The following is a 15,610-nucleotide window of genomic DNA, read 5'->3' as shown; positions in this document are numbered from 1 at the left end:
ATGCAAATATGTCACAGTCTTTAAAGTAGACAGAGAACTGCTTGTGGAATCAGTCTACACAAGGTATAAGAAATATCTACCTAAGGCTGAACATAGATTAAATCAGATTTCCCCTCATGGTGAAAACAATCATGCTGGTTCTCAAAAACCCCCACATTTTGAACAAACAAAAGTCAGTAGAAAGAAGAATGCTGATTTCAAGAAATGCTATCCTCTGTCTATTAATCTGAAGTAGTCAGTAATAGCCATTAGCAACAAACACAAAAGTGTCACCAGCACTGTGAATGGCTGCAAGTAAGACCAGTGTGACATCCCTCAAAATACCAGTATCCAGGAGCACAGAAAATAGTGAAATAAAAATATTTCTTTGACCACAGATGTACTGAGGGCACAGAGCTATGGGCAGACCACATGGAAGCACCTAATTTAAGCACCCCATGGCATGTTAATTTTTCAAGAAAGAAAAGATCCTATTTTCTATATTTCAGAAGTCTAATCCCTATATTTTCTAGTCATCTTAAGCGATCCCATTAAAATAGGCTTGATCAAAACCTTAGTGATTTATGCCTTATACTATTTATCAAATAAGCCAAGGTCTCTTTAATGTCCTAAATTTAACAGAGATGATCTTATGGTCTTACTGGAAGCTTTTGAAGAGAGAGATGAAGATGCAGAGTCATGGGAACATGATCTTTCTCTTTTCATAGGACTTCTCTTTTCTGAAGTAGAACCTGTTTCATGAATGATAGTAAGGGAAAACAAAATCAAAATATAATTTAGGTAAGCCTCTAAGTGACAGCTATATTGTCAAAGTAAGGAGAAGTACAGAAGGGTTTGTGTGGGATTTGGCCTCATCCTGACACTGTTTCCAATATGGAGAGTATCTGTTCCCACCACAGAATATCGGATCAGCCTATGGTCTAATTTACCTGTGCTGAGCTGCAATAGCTTCACAAAAATCAGTGCTGCAACCAGGAGCTGGTAATATCTAGGCCTGTCTCAACCATGGTTTCTCTTCCAACCCATGTCTTACATTCCCAACTAATCCAGTGTCCGGGAAAGCAGCAGGCAACAAGCTCTATTTTATCAGTATGTTATGAAATTACCTCCTACCCCACACAGCTTTATGGCCAGATTATATCTCAGCTTTCAGAGATGAAAATCCTCAGCTGGATGGCCATCATTCACTTGAGATTCCTAGCTGAGGCTCCTAAGTTAAAATGCTTGTTTCTGTACAGTATTAACGTGATAAACTGAGATAAGCACTGCCATCAGCAAACTTAGACTGTAAGCCTATCTCACATGTTCTGAGTTGGACTCTGGATGATCACACCATACTTCATGGACCAGGAGAGCAGCCTTAGACATCACAGGAGCTCATTTGACTCAGATCACATACAATCTCAGCATACTTCAACTAAATGGACAGAACTGCTCATTGCAAGGAGTACCCATCACATCTGAAGCAGGCATCTCTTGAACACAGTTTGAGTATGACCTCAGGCATTTCATTCCTCTATGAAGAGTCCATATTGGATTAAAGAAAGTATTTTTGTTTAGCTTGTTCTGCTGTCATTTTCAGTGAGTAGGAACTTCCTAGGTGAACTTGGAAGGTAATTGGGTTTCTTCCTCCTCATAGTATAGAAAAAGAAATGAAGGCAAGTTGTTTGAGATTTAAAATACTTTACAGGGATAAAAATCCTTTGTTTTCCATAGGCACCATAGATAGTAAAGAAAAGTGTAAAGAACTAATAAATAACTGATAATGTCCATCAATTATAACTCAAACAATGCAGAAAGTAATTGTTCCTGGGTAAATTATTGTTGGGTTTTGCATATTTGTATGTGCTCAATTGGTTTTTTAAGAAATTATGAATTCACCAACTCTACACTGTTAATTTGATTTCATGGGCATTTTCAAGGAGAACTCAGAAGTTTCTATGTTGAGATATATTTTCTATCCATACTATTTAATCCCTTACAAGGTAGGGACTACTCAGCTGTTTCCTTGAAAGGAATCTTTATCACTGACATCATTGTAAGGATAGGTTCAGTAGCACCAGGAACAGTTTAGTTGGAGCTGCCAGTGAGGGGAGGGATGCAGTCACTGCTGCTGCTTCTCAGAGAGCAAATCTCACCCTTCCCTGCTGGGGAGGGAGATGCAGAGGGTCCTGGAACAGTGAGTGTCACCTGAACAGTGAGTGTCACCTGAACAGTGAGTGTCACCTGGTGCTCCTACTCGAGCTCCACTTGGTGGCTGTCAGAACACACAGGGCAAAGGAGGAACACAGAAGGAAGCCAGAAAACAGAGAGAAACAGAAACAGCAGTAGAACTGCAAGAAGTTAAAATGCATCAGCAGCAGGTGAGGAAACAGAGGTTCAATGAGATGAAACAAAACTAAGGAGCAGAGCTCACTCAGTAAGACTAAAGTGAGAAAACCTCACCCATAAATTGCTGTTTTGATAATCATTTTCACTCATTTTACAGCTCATTTTATTACCAGTAATAAAAAATACCTTCTGTTGCTATTTCTTCATCTTCATTGTCAGTACTGCTTAGTTTCTCTGGGTCACTTTCTAACACATCATTCACAACTGGTTTCTCTGTGTGAATTTCTGAGCTCACAAAGTATGCTGCCAAACCAAGTTCTTGCTCCAGGCTTGTCCGTACCAAGGAAGAAGAATTTATTAAACGTAGGTCACAGTATCTCAGTGATCTGGAGAGAAACAGGAGGAGCTACTATGAAAACTCACTGTAATCTACTGCCTTATCTCTTTGAGAAACACAGCCAAAGGGGAATTTTTTCACAATTAGCTTCAATGAGGGATGAGATAGAACACAGTATTTTGTGCTTAATAAGTTTACCACTGTGATGCATACACTTTTCTTTCTCTTAACCCAATTACACAACTTGATTTACTGCACTGAACATTAGCATCAGCATAAGAATAATCATTTGGATTCTAAACCTAACACACACAGAACAGGACTCAGTTGAACATACAAAGGCATTTAGTGCCCCAGGGCATCCTGTCTCTCTTCCAGCTGCCATTCCAGAAGGCACTCCACACATCCTGGGGCACACATACAACCATCATCAGCAGATTTCTCAGCTACCCTAAAGAAACCTAAGCAGCTATACTTAAGCAGCTATACTTATTTTTTTTTAACATACCCATTCTCTCCTCTAAACTGGGATAACTTTTATAATATTTTTGAAGCTATTTATGTCTTTGTATAAACAGAAGTTTATTATCAATAACATGGAGTTTGCATTTATGATACAAAAACTGCCCCAAAAATGGCAAAGAAACACCTTGACACTGAAATCTGTTCTCCTCTCACACAAGTAATCACACAGTTAATCTTTAGCTATTTGATAAGCAATGGATAAAACACTGCCACTGAAAAAAGAGTGGATCTTCTTACCGTGGCAAAGACTCCCCTTGTGGATCCATCCCACTGAAAATCAATATGCAAGGCAAACCTTCCAATTCCAAATAGGTCTGTGGCCTCCAATCTACATCCTCAATTTTCTGCCAGATCTGTACAAGGTAGAGAAACCCTGTTGGACATATCTATATGTTGGACTTATCTGTAACTATATAAGAAGTTTATTTATACATATATTTGAGGTATATCTATATCAAATAAAAAGACAGTAAGACATACTTTATCATCCATTATAATAACCCACTTGTACAGTGGAAGAGAAGCCACACTGCAGAGCCCAATTCCAAATAGATAGCTCTCACAGCTTCTAGAGCATTACAGGCAGTTCCAAAGAGATAGCTCTCACAGCTTCTAGAGCATTACAGGCAATTGCAAATAGATAGCTCTCACAGCTTCTAGAGCATTACAGGCAGCAGTCTGCCTGCTGTTAGTCTGAGCACATTGGGACAGTATGTTCCAGCCTGCATAGATAGCACTGAGACCAGGGCATAAGGCAAACATGGCACAATGGAGAGTAAAGCTGAGCAGGAGTTTTGGGGAAGAGAATACAGAGGCTTCTTGAGGCAGATAATATATGGAGTCTGAGTCCAAGGAAGAAACTAAGCTAGAAATGAGACTTTTTCACCTTAAGAGGAACAGGAGAAAGTTGGAAGTGTTCAACACACACCACTGTCCCTATTTACAACCCCCTGGAGTCTCCCACTCTCCCCTAAAGCTATCAGTTTTCCTGGTAGCTTTATGAGAAATCTGACATGTCCATATTTTGTTTGGCTGCTCAGCCTCAGGCTGTATTGCTTTACTCACCAGTCAGTCCTTTCTGCTGTGAGACTGATCTACAGATAAGGAGCATCTATGGTGTGAGCAACAGTACAACAACTCACCTCTGACATGTGCTTATGTTCCCCTCTATACATGTCAGAGAACATAATCAGGATGTGACTCAGAACTAATTCTGATTTTTCAGGGTAAGTGGTGTCTAATTAATAGCAGAATGAGATCAGCATTAGGCTCTGGATCTCAAATGACTTAATCTAATGTATTGGATCAAACAGAGTAAACAGTATAACATATAGATATTACAACATTCTAGAGGAAATACATTTTTGCCTTGGAGATCAGAAGATGGTAATTTTATGAAGAGCAAAGGACACTTTTTTTAAACAGATGACCCACAATTCTGGACTTAAAGGATATAAATTAATCCATAAACCAAAACATGATTCAGAAAGCATAAAATCCCAAACTGTGAACACCAGGCTGCTCTAGGATCCATAACTACAGTCATTGATCAAGCAAATTGGTCTTTCAGTCCCCTGCTGGTGACAAGAATAATTTAACTATCAGCTAGTCACTGATTAAAACCCTTTGGCACTGTGATGCTTTTGCGAGAAAATTCAACTAAAACTGAACATTTTATTTGGCTTTTTAATGTATTTCTCATAGTCCCTTTAGATAAAAGCATTTCAGCTGTTTCTGAGGGTTGCTACTGGAAGTCAAGTGCTAACTGTATTAGTTAATATTTCACTGAGCATTAACCACAGGCAGGACAGGAGAGGTGTCACAGAGAGTATGTGTAAAAGGTAAAAGTCATGCTCCTCATTGCAGTTTTTGGTTTTACTTTAGGACTGCACACTTCAGTTCATGGCTATAACTGTCACCAGTAAAGTCTCCCCACCTACCCATCTAAGGAAGCTTCCCAGCACATGCCATTCTGCAATTTACCTTCAATTGTTCCACAAAATGCTTCCCAATGGTGATTCCAGAATTAGGATTTCCCAGGATTATTTCAAAGTTATCTTCAAGGGCTAGTCTTTCCCTTACATTATAGAGACGTTCATATGCCACTGCAGCCAGAGGGACACATGGAATTCTCAACACGACCATGAGGCCATGGCCACTAGGACATTGCCTTGAAGAGTTTATTAGATTTTGGGTGATTTCCAGAGTTTCAACTGAGGTGTAATTCTTCATCTGAGAAAGACCACACACTGCCATCATAGCTGCAGAGTAGTGTTGGATGAGGACAAAAGTCCTTATCACTGCACTGTGTAATCTGGGGAACCTGAAATAAATGGTGAATTAAAGAGCATTAAAGGGTGATGTGAAAAAGCTATTTTTTACAAAATATAGTAAACTCAGGATTTTCTCCTGTAATGAATCCTTTGTATCGACTATACATCAGAATCTCATCAATTTCAGTTGTAGAGTATTTGCAAGGCACCATTTCACAATCAGAACTAATGTTGTCTCATCATTTCTCCTCGTAAAAGTTTACAAAGCAAGTAGTCCAGTAAAGTTACATCACTTTAGTTTATCCATACCTTACTGTTGTTACAAAATTTATCACACAATATTAGCGGAGGCACTCAGCAATAGCATCAAACAAAATTACATTTTCTTATCAATAAGAATAGTATTCTTCATTGTGTGCCATTCTTAAGGGGCAGAGAAAGATTGGGTGTTTCTCTTGTTTTATTACTGAAGCCCTGAACCAATTTACTCTTGTGTTCAAGAGGACTGAATATGTAGGCAGCAATAGCTTGCTCAGAATTGTGACTATGGCTTGCTGTGAAGATTTTATTTCTGATTTATGTGTACCTGGCACAGTGATATATCTGACTTCTCTTTGTCTTCCAAGTGCATTATACTCAAAATCAAAATCAGCCAGGGCCAGCAAGTGATAATATTGGACAAAAGTAATAACACATTTAAAATTATGTGGTGATAAAATGGTAGATTATTACAATATAGAGGAGTTACAGGTCACAACAAGAACACATTGTAAATTGGGTTAAGCAGTGTGCATGCTCATAGTAAGAGACAGCCTCCACTGATGACACTGCAGGCCCAGTATATACTAAATACATAGGAGAAAATTAGAGCAGGTGAAACGTCTTGCATATGTAAATGATCTGTAAGACAGAGAGAAGTAAAATAAATAAATAAATAAAATGGTCTTCTAGCTAATAACTCAAGGCCATAAAAAGGACTTCCTAAGTTTCCCATGTGAAGCAAAGGAGGGCCCCATACCTCTTTCCCAAAGCCATGACCATTGCTTCAAAAGAGCTGTCGTACCGGAGCAGTGGAATGCTATGTCCAGAGAGGGTGGACTCAATGAACTCTGACAGTCCAAAGTATTTCTTGTTTTCATGGTATAAATCTACACCCTAGAGCAAATGAAGCAATAAAAATACAAGGATAAAGACTAGAAATAATTAATTTATGAGTGATTAACCATTGGTATCTTGATATACTTACAATCACATTCTCTAATAAACATACATCTACTCAGACATATTAAAACAAGAAGAGAAAGAAACAGAACTAGCCATTTTGAGAGAATGAAAATTTGACCCAATTTTTCCTCATTTCTTTCTCTCTCCCCATAAATCCAAACACACAGACGGACCAGGTATATAGACTAAATATGCACATATATGAATAAAATCCATGTATGTACATATATTTATGCAGTAATGCACTAGAGACAGAACTGAAGATGATTTCCATTTATGTAGCTCAAAAATATTTAGCAGAGCTACTAAAGTTTATGGAAAATACAAAAGGAATAAAGAAAAAGAAAGCTAGAAAGGATAAAAAAGGAAAAACAAACTTGCCACAGACTGAACAGGATGTCATGCAAACTTCACTCTTGTTTACAAAAATCATGGGGACTTCACTGTTTTATTAAGTACATAAATGGAAAATAAATCATGAAAAGCTCAGAAAAGCACCTCAAAGCATCCATCTTACATTGCTGTATGAAGAAGGCCAGTGGATCTCATTGTAAGGGCTGATATGAGTGTGCTGTGTCTGCAGCGCGTAGGGGAAGGAAGTCACATGGAGGGTCACAATATTTGGTGCCTCTTTCACCTCCCTGCAGTTCAACAGTCTATCAACAAGTCCCGTCGACAGCTCTGTTTGAGGATAAAGACTATGCATAGCACTGCAAAAAAAGAAACCCAAAAGTCTCCAAAGTGATCAGCAAAAGGCAATATTTGTGTCTGTGTAATAGCTTAAACCTGGATGTGAAATCAAAGTTACAGGAATTTAGGACTCTTCTTTGACCCTGAAATTGTTGCAGAGAAGAAAATGCAAATTATTTCACTGCAAGTAAAAATTTTGGTGAGTCTGATAAGCTCTCTAACTAGCAAATTACCAATCCCTTGCAGCTACCAGAATATGAGAGATAAAGTAGGAAAGGAAGCTAACATGGCAGTTACCAATAGACACATAGTCCTGTAGTAACTTTGGTCAGATTGTTAGTGCTGCCCTTAAAAAAGTATAATTCTAACCTACAAAATCAAGATAGAAAAGTACAGATGATAAGTCAGTATGATAGAACAAGAGAAAAAATGAATAGTTATTCTTAGAGCAAATCACAGTATCATGGAATACTGACAGTCAATTCCTTGCTCCTGAGCAAAATTTCAGTCCAAATTAATGCTATTGAATTTTTGGCATTTACCTGCCTATTTATCTTTATTAGGCAGAAAACAGAGTTGAGCAGCAACATAGGTACTTCCCTACCACTCAAGGAATAAATGAATAAATGCCTCAAAGGCTGGGACAGCTGTAAAAGTCCATGTAAGTTCCCAAGACAGGGGAGCTGAACAGGAAACCCTCAGATGCAGTTTCATTGAAAGTTATCATTGTTAACCTGCATTCACAAGTAAGATTCCAGTGTTTGGTTTCAGAAACACTACCACTATCCCAAAGTTGGAATATGTTGGTGTTTCTGGAGTTCTGAGTGTTTTCCAACCTCCCCAAGAGCCTCAGAACCAGACAGCAAAAGCAGCCCCACTTGTCAGCAGGCAGGTTGTTGAGAATCTATGGAAACAGAGCTCTGTGAGGGAAGAGGGAAGCAATGAGTTACATGAGTGAGCTGATGGGAAACTTGGTAAACACTGGACAGGAACCATTCTCTTTCCCTTCAAACTCTACCTGGCATCACTAAGAATCCACAGAAGCTTTCAATTCTTACAAGTCACTGCTTTTGGATAGAAAAGAACTGCAAAACTTCCAGTCAGTTAAAAACATAGGCAGCAGTGTTGGGTCACTAGTTTTCTACTCACTGGGTTGAGGTTTTGCAAATTTTACAGCCCAGAGGACAGTAACAGAGGATGAGGAGCTCTGTGTACTTTCACAGGAAGCTTCCCCCTGAACAAAGGACAAACAGCCAAAAAAATAATAGCTGTGCTGAAGGTAGATAAGAATGGGGAGCAAAAAAAGCTGAAATGTTCCACTGAGGCACAATACAATAAGCAGGGTAAGACTAAATCATGAACGACCTTAAAACATATTTATTCAATGCATGGGGAAGCAGAGTTAGCAGAAAGTTGCAAACAAATATTAAGGCAAGGATAAATCTGAAAACTAATCTTGAGAGATAATGCAGATAATAATAATTTCTCTAAAAACAAGTTGCAGTTTTCTTACCTCATTAGATCCCAGTGTGCATGATCATGGATTAGGACAAACAGTGTGTGTGGATTCTGCATAGAGTTTTGTAAAAAAATTTTGAATTTTATTTGGGCTTCTGCATCTAGTTTCATAACATACTGCTCCACTCTCTGCTTTGTAAGGTGTTCCTTTTCTAATCCAAGTTCTAATAATATACCTAAAAGAACAGAACAAGTGTCAGTATTTCTGGATATGACTACATCTAAGAATATTGTGTAAATCTAAAATAAAGCTAACTAATGAGCACCTGAGTGCCAGAGATGAAACAAAGTCTGTTGGTAAGTCACTTCGGAGGGTGGGACACAAATCAAGAAATCAATTTTCTCGAAGGAGCCCAAATCAAGATTTTGAGTACTGGAGTCAGCAATTGAGCAAATATGAGACAGCAATTTCTGAGCCACTGCCAGCTGGAATGGACGGATTTGATGTCGTTCAATCTCATAACCTGGAAAAAGGCAAAATTCTGTTTAGAAATATGCCCAAAGTCTAATCTAATGTAAAATGTTAAGAGTCTGGCAAAGAATAACTTATCTACTCTTTAAAGTACTTTGCTTATTTACAGGAGTACATTTATGAAAATCTATAGAGAATATGCAAAGAAATCTTTCTGCATTTGGACATACTGGTCCTATAAAGTGTCTGAGACCTGAAAGTGAATTGAAACAATAGTATTCTGGTACCAAAGAAGTAAAACTTACAGCTTCAAACACTGTAACACCCAGTGGAATGAAGCAGAACATCCATCAGTGTAAATCTCAATATTCCAAGACATGAGTTGCAGTTTGCCTCAGGACCTCTCCTTTCTGGGCTCTGCCCAGAGGGATCTCACTGTGCACCCAGAACTTGGTGTCCAGTGCCCTACTCTGTTACCTCTTTAGAACATCCTCCTTACTCACTTGTACACACAGCTGTTCCAGCTCCATTCACTGCTGTTGGTTTATTCGCTGAAGCAGAAAGTGATGAAGAGATGTGCCCTTGGTTTTCTTGATAAAATTTTTCCAGCAAAAGATCAATGTCACCCTCTGTCAAAGGGAAGGGATAGTGGAATAAACATCCGTGTTAATAAGATCTGCATTTCATATTGATTTTGTTTTGTAAATCTTAAAAACTTTATATATAGATATATTTGCTAGCTATCCTGCCCTTGGCTTATTGGCTGTTTTATACAGGAACCCTCTTGTTATTTTCTATTGCATCTCTTTTTACAGAGTATCACTAGTAAAATGAAAACCAGACCAGAGAATGACAAACCCTCTCTGCAGACCAGCTAGGACATTTATGGAATGTGGTAGAAAACTAACCTTAGGACATTGATGCAAACCAGCAACAACAATGACATGAAACTGCCTTAGTTTATGTTCAGACCATGGATCCACACTGTTCATTAACAAGGATTACAAGGAAGTTGAGAAACATCTGATAAACATTTTTAAAACTCTAACATTTTTGAGAGACAGAAAGAAAAAAAACTTCTAATACAGCCAAAAGAAAAACACGAGTCAATGCTGAAGCAAGCAAGGTGTATTTTATTGAAGAATTTAATATCTGCAAACATACCCATTTCTATAGAGCAAGGGCCTTACTTAGAGATGAAAGCTATGCAGAGAGTACAATCTGCCTGATCCAGGCATTAGTATTTTCTCAGCAGTTGAAAAGATGTTTGAGCATGTCTGCAGTGAGCTCAGAAAGACAGGGCCTGTTCTGTGCAGAGCAGTTCAGTGAATATGGGTGGCAACTATTTTTAGGATGCTCATTTACTTGTTCTGCTACACAACAGCTAAACAATAACAACTAAACAATAATATTGCTAAACAATAGCAGCTGCAGAGAGCTCTATATCTCTCTGTGGTTCTCTGATTTTGAGAACCATGCTTTGAAGATACTAAGATAAACAATACATGACTGCAAGATGATTTAAGGAAAATTAGATTCCCTTAAGTGACCACTCAAAAGATCATGACGCATTCAGAAGGGTTCTTGTGATCTATTTACCAACATGATGTGAAAGGCAAAGAAGACTGTGACATCTCATTAATCCTGACAAATATGCTGCATTTGCCCTAGTTGTGGTTTAACCTTCCACACAGATTGATCTATCCCCAGATAATTCTGCCTGTTTTAATTCTCAGTACACTCACTTAACAAATGATCCAGTCTGTCTGCAATTTTCCTCTGTCCCAAGCATCACAATCAGGTTTTAAGTATGGTATGTTGAAGGGGCAAATCCCACCTTTCATGAAATAGCTCTTATCTATTCTGCTCTAAATGCTTAGGGTAAAAGAACTTACACATTCATATGCATATGGACTTATGTAATGTAAGGATGGATTTGCATAGCTAAGAATAATATGCTCAGCTGTTTGCTGGCCTATTTTTATGAAACCAATGGATTTTAGAAACTGACGCTTTTAGGAGGAATTTCAATTCAACTATACTTTCAAACTTTATCTTGCATTTTTCATGTACTTCTAAGAGTGTCTTCCTTCTGGTAAGGAAATGAGCACAGATGTTTTCTCTGATTTAAGAGTTTCAGGGATTTGGAAACATGCCTCTTTACAATTTGTTAGGTACCTGGGCAGAGTGTGCTAAAGAAGGACCCCAGAGTTTCCACCTTCCCTGTGACCAGCTGATAGTTAACTTCTTTCTGGTAGTCTGAAGGACTGAGCATGCTCTCAGACAGAACTCTTGCCTGATACTTTCCTAAAAGACAAAAAAATAAAAAATAAAAAAAAGTAATTTTGAAAACTCTTCAAACTAGTTAAGAATGTTCCTCTAAGTCATAATAAAAATACTCTACAACTAAATGAATACCACACATACAAAAATGGCAGAGATGAGTCTTTTATATCTCCAACATATGTATGCACCAGACACATGTAAAATAGATTCATATTTTACAATTCTTTGTATTTCATTCCCAGTTTGGAAAGTATTTGTTGATACAGGATATCAAAAGACCATATAATATTGGAAGGAATTTCTAATTATCTTACAATCACATTGAATCTTTGAATGGCCATTCAGATAATTTATTTAATTGTGAGCAGGTTGTTGAAGGGAATGACATTGCAAGACCATCTTTTAGAAGCTAAGGAAAGGTTCCCTGCAGCAATATCCCAGTTGCACAGAGCAGGAGAGCCATATGCACTGTGTGTGCTGTAACTCACTATTTCTTGTCTGCAGCCTTGTTGGCTGAGATGCTTTGGTGAGAAAATGGGCAACGCAGGCAGAAGGTGGCTGGGGAGAGACCCAGCTGTGCAGGGTCAGCTTGGCTTCATCAAAGCCCACTAATGGTTGGCCAAAGCTCTGCTTTGTGAGGCAGCTCACTGGAACTGCAACCAAACCCCTCACAGCACTGAACTGCTCTGGTTTGCAAGGAGATGGATCCTTGGGATATTACCTGTAATCACAATGCAGGAGTCAATGGCTCGGTTCCTACTGGCACATATGATCACCACATAGTTTGTCTTTGTTAGCTTTCCTTCCATGAGGAGCTTAAACATTTCTGAGAGCCCTTCAGCCAGGGAGTAGCTGCACTCAATGATGTGGACGCTGTCGTTGCAGGAGCTGGCTGCCAGCCCTGCCAGCCAGGGCAGCTGGGCTGAGCTCACCGGGGCGATGGGGCCGGGCAGCTGCGGGAAGGGCTGGGGAGCAGCCGGCTGGTACTGGCGGATTTCACACAGGTGCGACTCCCGCCACGAGCGCATGAATATCTGCTCCAGATCCTCAATCAACGGCACCTGGTCTGCAGCTAAAAGAAAAAATAATAATAAGAGGGAAAGATTATGAAACAATTAAACAGAACTGTTGAGTTAAAAACTTCTTTTTTTTTTTAAACCATGCTTCAGATTTCTGCATGCATGACTCTGTTGCCCTAAGTAGGTGAAAAGCAAATTTTTCATTTTGAAATGCCTTTGTGATACTCAGATAAAGCTGCCCTAATTTGAACCTGAGCACCAGTAATTAAAAATATTTAAGAGGTTGAGTGCTGCCTGTCTCAGCATAATTCTAAACCACAGATTGTCTGCTAGAACAGTGAATTACAGCTCTTTTCCTTTAATTTTCATTGCTGAGGTCCCAGATGCAGAAAATAAACTTTGTATTTTTATAACTCAATCTGTCTGGCCTTCAAAACATAGTCATTTCATTTTGTTCCATAACCATGAATGAAATAGTTTAATATCATATTATCAAACAAACATATTTAGTACTGTCCTGCCCTAATATTCCCCTTCTCATTTGCCTGCATGTAAAACATTCAATGTAGTCTGCCTGGATGTAGAACAATCTTACCTAGTTGAACAAGGTAGTAGACAGTCAGTAACAGCTGCATTTCCTCAGAAATAGGCTGCATTGTGGATGCACCATATTGTTCATATGCTCTAGATAAAGACTGTGAATTTCTGTAACAGGTGTACAGCAAAGGACTCACTATCACATCATTAATGTTCCCACAAAGATATGGGAAGTTTCCATGACCTACAAAATAAATGTATGTACATATCACATTAATTTTGTCATTTTTCATATGTGCATTAAACAGTTTTAATAGTCACCCTCTTGAAATGGACAGTGTTTAGGAGTGGGATATATCTTTACATCTCTTGCAAAAAATAGAGGCCTTGTTGTGGGATTGGGGGATTTACCTTTAAAAATAACTGGTTTTGCTTTACAGATTTTCAGCAAGTTGTCAGGAACTGAGACTGGTTCTCCCGAGCCCACCATTGGAGAGGAGGCTGGTCCCACCAAAGCAGAATGTGGTAAAGACGACAGGCTTCCTCCATCTGAGATTTTAGACAAATTATTACTGGGGTTAGGTCTGGTAAGGATTTCCTCAAAGACAAGTTATTCAGCATCATCTCATATCCACATTTGCTATCAGCATTAACTGTTTTTGTGGCTCCATCAAACAGCTCATGACCTGTTACTACAACCCACACTATTGTGCTCAGTGTCTTGGAGGACTAATTATGTCACTGCAACACTGGACAACATATATGCATCTAAAGATTTTGAAATGTTTATAAATAAACACTTCCAGGTATGAATGCATAAATAGAGAGACCTATGTGATATTGTGTAGCTGTGACTACATGTATAGTTATGATTTGTGAGTTCTATGTGATATATTTAGTTTCACTCATTCTAAACAGTTTTTATTGCTATAAGAAGAAAGAAAAAAACATGATTAAATATTTTTTCAGGCATAACTTCTTTATGGTAATTTTAATATAAAAAATAGTACATTAAAAGAAAATACTTTGGGGAAACTGGGTTTATTTCACTGCATGTCACTCTTGTCTGTATCTAGACTTTAAAATCCAAGTGCCACAAATATTTTGACAAATAATTGAAACAATGAACAGTACTGCTATCATGGACTTGAGTTATTATACTAATTTTAATATTCCAAAGGTGTTTTGGTGTCTAAAAATGGATCCAGGCATCTGTTGGGATTTGTTAATGACTCAGTGACTGGAACCTAAGGAGAGTTAGGCTCAGAGCCTCAAAACCAATAAAGCATCTAAGTAAGCACAGAGAAATCTCTCATATGAATCTGCATGTGTCTTTAAAATAATGCCTCTCTCCCCCCATTATTTTCTGAATAATGAGACAAAATCATTACTTTGGGTATAGCTTACCATTTTTAATTCTGTTTGAAGCCTGTGGATTGGGCTGCAAGTTCCAGGACTCAGTGGATGATGGAGATTCTGGTGACCAACCTTTATGGCGCTTTTTTGGAGGCCCTGAATTTGTTAATGTGCCTAAATGTTTCAGAGAAATATTAGAATAAAATATATACAGGTTTGTGCATGGTAATTCAATATTTTTTGATAAACTGAATGTATTCAATGAGTATGGTAGTACAAAAGGTCAAGTCTATGAACATAATAATTTTGTGTGGTTTATTTTACTTTGTTGTGTCCTGATTAAATTTCTTGGAAATTTCTGGAGCAGAGAACTCCTAATTATCCAGATTTTCCTTATCTTATACCATTGCTTTCTCTCTACTAAGAAAAATACATTATAAGTACAGTAAGAGACATACTAAGAATCCTTAAAAGTACTAATATTTTGAAGTCAAGACTGTGGGCATTTTGCTCCTTTTATTTCTGAACACATGACACAGTGTTACATGGAACTGAAAAGTAATATTCCCAAGGGTTTCAGAGTAATAGTAATAAACATCTGAACTCTTTTCAACAATTTCCCCATTTATAGGATTTTTGCCACTTCTTGCTGATTCCACCTTTGGTTTTTTGTTGTTCCATATTAACTCCTATCAAACTACTTCTACACCTTCCTCCTATGGATGAATAGCTTCAATTTTTTTTTTTCTGTGAAAGCAATTTTCTCACAGTTTCTCTAGGACATCCTGATGACTAACTTCTTTAATTTTCTTCCATCATTTTCTTGAGTCTCCTTGTGCACTCCTGCAAACTCCTAGAATGATGAGCCTCCACTAACATCAAGTATTTACAATTATTGGGAGTCAATGGTCCTCCAGGAATTGCTCAGAAACTCACAGGATTAAGCTATTTCTGTTTCTGGACATGACTACCAAAGGTCATAGCACTGCTTCACCCTGCCAAGGCTGCACCTCCTGGCAGAACAGTTAGTCCTACATAAAATGCAAGGCAACATAAGAATTTAATATAAAAAGTGCGGGTTTAATTTTTAAAAATTTATTAA

At 38.2% G+C, this 15,610-nt stretch overlaps 1 protein-coding gene across 1 annotated transcript in view; it reads right to left on the bottom strand.

Moving 5' to 3' along the window:
* The window catches only part of GREB1 (growth regulating estrogen receptor binding 1), an 88,403-nt gene that overhangs the window by 24,881 nt on the left and 47,912 nt on the right, over positions 1–15,610 (bottom strand). Inside the window, exons 8-21 of the mRNA XM_063150846.1 lie at positions 14,560–14,682; positions 13,564–13,701; positions 13,211–13,396; positions 12,318–12,668; positions 11,489–11,617; positions 9,814–9,939; positions 9,165–9,362; positions 8,894–9,074; positions 7,208–7,400; positions 6,485–6,621; positions 5,177–5,516; positions 3,431–3,546; positions 2,518–2,717; positions 642–731 (exon numbers count right to left, since the gene is read on the bottom strand). Coding sequence (XP_063006916.1) covers positions 642–731; positions 2,518–2,717; positions 3,431–3,546; positions 5,177–5,516; positions 6,485–6,621; positions 7,208–7,400; positions 8,894–9,074; positions 9,165–9,362; positions 9,814–9,939; positions 11,489–11,617; positions 12,318–12,668; positions 13,211–13,396; positions 13,564–13,701; positions 14,560–14,682 — 2,508 coding nt within the window. The remainder of the gene's footprint in view (positions 1–641; positions 732–2,517; positions 2,718–3,430; positions 3,547–5,176; positions 5,517–6,484; positions 6,622–7,207; positions 7,401–8,893; positions 9,075–9,164; positions 9,363–9,813; positions 9,940–11,488; positions 11,618–12,317; positions 12,669–13,210; positions 13,397–13,563; positions 13,702–14,559; positions 14,683–15,610) is intronic.

This window comes from Melospiza melodia, chromosome 3 (assembly GCF_035770615.1).
Source record: "Melospiza melodia melodia isolate bMelMel2 chromosome 3, bMelMel2.pri, whole genome shotgun sequence".
NCBI lineage: Eukaryota > Metazoa > Chordata > Aves > Passeriformes > Passerellidae > Melospiza > Melospiza melodia.
The sequence above is the reverse complement of the archived record's forward strand: the minus strand, read 5'-3'. Positions and strand labels throughout refer to the sequence as shown.